At 35.7% G+C, this 5,139-nt stretch overlaps 1 protein-coding gene across 1 annotated transcript; it reads right to left on the reverse strand.

The window, feature by feature from the left end:
• Positions 1-943: 943 nt before the first annotated feature.
• On the reverse strand, positions 944-3,823 carry LOC18010038 (putative disease resistance protein At1g63350). The gene has a single exon (XM_006392056.2). The coding sequence runs from the start codon at positions 3,755-3,757 to the stop codon at positions 1,109-1,111; it is 2,649 nt and encodes an 882-aa protein (XP_006392118.1). The 5' UTR covers positions 3,758-3,823; the 3' UTR covers positions 944-1,108.
• Between the last annotated feature and the right edge of the window lie 1,316 nt (positions 3,824-5,139).

Genomic DNA, 5,139 nt, shown 5'->3' on the forward strand with positions numbered 1-5,139 from the left:
TGAATTGATCATAAAATTAGTTGATGCTCCATGTTTTACAGCAAATACTAAGTTGTACCGTAAATGAAATTTTCAAAATGTTTTACTCAACTGAAATTACTCTAAAAAACTAGAAATTCTAAAGGCAAAAAAAATGAAAAAAAATCTCAAATTCTTTAGGCAAAAGTATCTACAAAGAAGCTCAAACTCGCTCCACTTGGACGGGATCAGAAGTGCATTTACGTTCCAAATTTAGACTTGGGTTGGTTTCTTTGTGCTTCCACACAAAAGTCAGCATTCATATACTTAAGAATCATCTCATCATCTCATCATCCCACTTGGTCTTTGTCATTTTTTATATATTTTTTTAAAAAGATATTTTGGTTATATAACAGATGAAAGAAAGATTTTATAGAGTATAAGAACACACTCAAAAGAAGAGATGACAATGGATATGCTTGTACTATACAAGTATCACTTTCACTAATTAGATGTATTTTACCTTTATACTGGGGGTTGGAATAATATTAAATTACAAATTTTGTAGCAAAAATTTGCTTTGAAAAATAACCGACTTACTAGTTCTAATAAAATTTGGTCCTAACTAGCTTTTCATGTGCATTATATACCGATATAATCTCTCCTCTTTAGACTATAAAATTAGAACACTAACCTGAGATTTGAATTCATCTATACATTTTCTGCCTATAGGATTGTTCCATCCTCTTAGTACTGCAACCTTTGTTCCTTTCTGCAGTTTACTCTTATGCGCAGACCCACCACAATCCCAATGAAAAGTCCCACATGAAATAAGTCTTTTCTTTTCCCCAGTCTGCAAAGGAACATGAATGTGTTTCGTCTCAGATTCTCAATATTTTGATTAGTTGAATTAATATAAACAGTTTGATGTTCGAAACTAGAGCTCCACTTTTTCTTTCTTCAGACCAATGGGTCCCTCTGCTTCTGTAACTATTTATATAGATCAAAATTGTCAAACGCTTACAAAACTACATTACAACAAATATCAAATGTTACTTAGAACTCTCACACAGAGAGGCATTAAAGATGGAAGCAGCTAAAAAACTGAAAATAGATTTCTACAAAATCAGATAAGAAAAGAGGAGAAGTTTTAGACATGTAGGCATGAAAGTAAGAAGCGGGTTTTGGTAGCTTCGTCTTCCCATTCCACACATTCAATCCATTCTTTCACAGTGTATCTTATGACGAGTCCATTTGTGCCACTTTGGGAATCGAGTGGAAGCTTATTCAGATTTGGACATCTGATTACATCGATTCTTTTGAGACATGGAAAAGGTAGAGGACTCCAATAGATACTCTTCAGCATCGGTAGATCACACAACGTAAGAGATACCAGCTTTCGAAAAGGAACCATCCCTGAATTTTCACCTTGGCAACTTTTCTCTTTGTTTATTATATCTTCGAGTTGATTTGCTGATCCTACGGAGAGAGTTCTAAGATTTGGAGCGAACATCAGAAACGTTAGTTCCTTCAAGCGTTTGCAATCCATTATAATCACTTTGGAGAGGCTCAAGAAGCATGTGTTTCTCGGATTATGTAATGGAGAAACCGTATTGCTTTTGATTTTTATCTCAGAGATACTGCACCATATAATGTTCATTTCACGAAGCTTGTTCATAGTTACTGGAAGTGATATTCCAGATGATTCCACATGCGTACACCTGATCGTTAGGTCTCGTGTACAACACGTTAACCTATGAGAGCTCAAAAATTTCTCCAAACCTGGAAGATGATCGATGTCTATAGTCAAAATTTCCAAATGTTCCAAGGTTTCCAATTCCTCCAGTACGTCGCAATCCAATGAAAAACCAGCACGAGATAAATTCAGTATCTTCAACTTATGCAGACTTGATAATATCCCAGTGATACTTGAAAGCTTAGTTGTTTCCTCCAAATCCAAGTGAGTGAGTTTTTTCAACTTTTTCACACCCAAAGGCAAATGACGTATACTTGTATATGACAAATTGAGAAGTTGCAAAGAAACTAGTTGTGATATTCCATCTGGCAATCCAAAGACACTTCCATTGTAAGATAGATCCAAAACAACTAGTCTTGGCATGGACTTGAAGAACTCACTGGAGATGTTTGTCAAATTCGCTTCTTGTAGTAGCAAGGTTGTGAGTTCGAGACATTCAGGACTGCCATCAAGATTGTGAATCTTATTCTTTATCAATGACATCCTTCTTACAACGTTCCAGTTCTCAACCTTTGGCATTTCAGTTAAACCAGCACATGCACTTACAATGTAAGCCTCTTTTTGTGTTCCCATATCAGTTGCAATCCATAAGGCCATTTCACGAACGACATCATGCATACACACATTCGTTGTTCCATACCATTTAACCTCCATTAACAGTGATGCACGAACAAGACTACCAATTATCTCATAACCCTTGTTCTCAGCTCTTTCTATACTTTCATCTCCATCTATAATCCCTTCGCATATCCATAAGCTAATCAATTTTTCTTTAGGAATGCTATCATCCTCGGGAAACAAAGCGCAATATAGCAAACACAACTTGAGTTGCTCTTCCTCAACATTATCATAGCTATACTTCAAAAACGGAAGGACCTTATCTGTCATACCGGAAAACTCAATAGCATATGAAGTCAAAACATCTATCGCACAACGCCATTCTTGAACCGTCCTCTTGCATGACATGGTCTCAGCTACGACATTGATTGCTAATGGTAGGCCACAACATTTTTTAGCAACTTTTCTTGCAAGTTCAGGGATCTCTGGATCGATTCCTAGTGTTATTTTGCCAACCTTTCTTTGGAACAAATCAAATGCGTCATTTTCCGCCAAACATTTGACTTCCATTGGATTTTCAACCCCCATGTATGCACAAACAGCCAGGGAACGAGTGGTGAACACCACTTTACATCGGTTTTGTGTTGTTGGAAATGGGATTCCAGTCTCAACTAAATCCACCTTTTCCCATATGTCATCTAAAAACAAGATGAATCTCTTTTTCCTTAAGAAATTGTATATAACATCAGCCTTTTGGCTTTTGGATTTTTGGTTCCACTCCTCTCCAACACGATTGACTTTCCGAGCAATTTCATCTTGAATCTTCTCTACTTGTAACTCTTTAGACACCACAACCCAAATCACATAATCGAATCCACACCTTAGGCCACTAAACTTGTTGTTGAGTTGTGCGAGAAGCGTTGTTTTCCCTACTCCACCCATACCGTGCATACCCATGATTCCAACTCCATCTTCCATGAGATTATTCCATGCCTTTTCCAGCATCTCCTTTTGACCAACGATTATCGGTTGAAGTTGTCTTTCCTCCACCTCTAATGTTTGAGCTTCCTCAACAACCACTTGGAAAACCCTACTTTTGAGTTTCTCAACTTCCTTCAACGTCAAGAAAACACTTTTCCCATAACAATAGCTCGAAATTAAACTATTAGAGCAAAACCCACAAAGACACAACCTTTGAAGTTGAATACCTCTAGCACTAAGAAGCTCGTTGACTCTGTTTTCAAAAGTCTCAACTCTAGTAAGCCATACCTTGAACTCGGAAAGCCTTTGGCGACCTCTATCTTCCTCTCTTGTGACCTTTCTTGATAAATCATCCCGCTTAGCCTTGAGCTCTTCCATGGCTGTCTCGAGAGTTGCAAGATTCTTCTCAAGATTGTGAACATAACCTCCTTTGACATCTAGCCATTGACAGACTTTATTCATCGATTGATCAGACGATAGCGAGAGCGAGACGCAATTCCCCATTTACAGTATTTTTGAAATCTACTGATATGTGCAAACCAGAGAGGATGAGAAAAGATGCAAAGAATAATTGAAGATAGAGAGGATGAGAATAGTTGAAGATAGGCTTTCATTTGGTCCACAAGAAAACAAGATAGACTTTTGATATCTTCTTGCTTTGAATTCCATAATAATATTTAGAGTGTATGAAACTTCGATTTAATTCCATAATTCGCTTTTTTTATTTGTAAAGAAAATTGTGGTTGTTGACTTTGGTGACCTGGTGGGCCATTCTAATCACAGACCCTCTCTTGGCTGACTAAAGAAGACTTGCAAATCACGTAAAAGGTTTACGTAAAAGTGTAAAACCCAAACACAGAGTCTCTCCTTGGCTGAACTAAGGCTTATGTAAGTATCATTGGGTTTTGTGGTTTATGCCAATTGTGGCTCACAAAATAACCTTAAAACCAAAAACAAAGTTAAAATCAGAGCTAGTGTTATTAATTTTCACAATATGGAAACTTCGATATATAAATTTGGTTAATATGCTTCTATTCATTCACACAATGTGTATTTAGCTCAAAAACTAAGAATCATATCTTATCTTTTTAATTTATATTTTTGGAAAATGTTGATCACTTTTTAGGTAGATCTTAAGCAATTTTTGAGCATTTGTTTTACTCTAGCTAGTCCTCTAGCCACATCCAAAATCGTCTAGTACACTAAAGAGGTTTCAACGCTTCGTCCTGCATAATTAAGGCACCTTGTGGCATATAATAAACCAACAGCGTACATAGCCTCTCATTTTCTTCGAGGCAACACCTATGGAGAACTACAAGTTTGCCTTGCACCACTTCTTCTTCAAATTTGTGTCTTTCGATCTCAGTCTTCTTTCCTTCCCTCTGAACCTCGCTTTCATCAACACCAAGCTTCTTTGCAATTAGCTTAGTCATTCACTTACTTGTGTACCACCACTCTATGCGCATCATCCATATACTTAGAAATCATCTCATCACCCCACTTGGTCTTTGTCATTAAAAAAAATAATAATTTTGGCTATGAAAAACAGATGAAAGAAGGTCTAATAGAGTATAAATAATTTTGGCTATTATCTATTGTATTTTCCAATTCAAATGTTATTATAGAGTAAAATCTTCTATAATCCTACTCTATTTTCCTCTTCAAAATAGAGTTGTATTATTCTAGACGTGACACTGCTCATCTTTCAATTTTTGAGGGAAATTTTTATTTATAATTTGATTCCTCAATTATGATATATTATAATTTAATTCTTAAATTTTTGTTATAAGTAATAAATTAGTTATATAGATTATGAAAGTTTTAAAAGACAACTATGAATTATATTAAATAAAAAAATACAATGACAAAATTTTTGTTTTTTTTAG

The sequence above is a fragment of the Eutrema salsugineum genome, unplaced genomic scaffold (genome assembly GCF_000478725.1).
Source record: "Eutrema salsugineum unplaced genomic scaffold, Eutsalg1_0 scaffold_8, whole genome shotgun sequence".
NCBI lineage: Eukaryota > Viridiplantae > Streptophyta > Magnoliopsida > Brassicales > Brassicaceae > Eutrema > Eutrema salsugineum.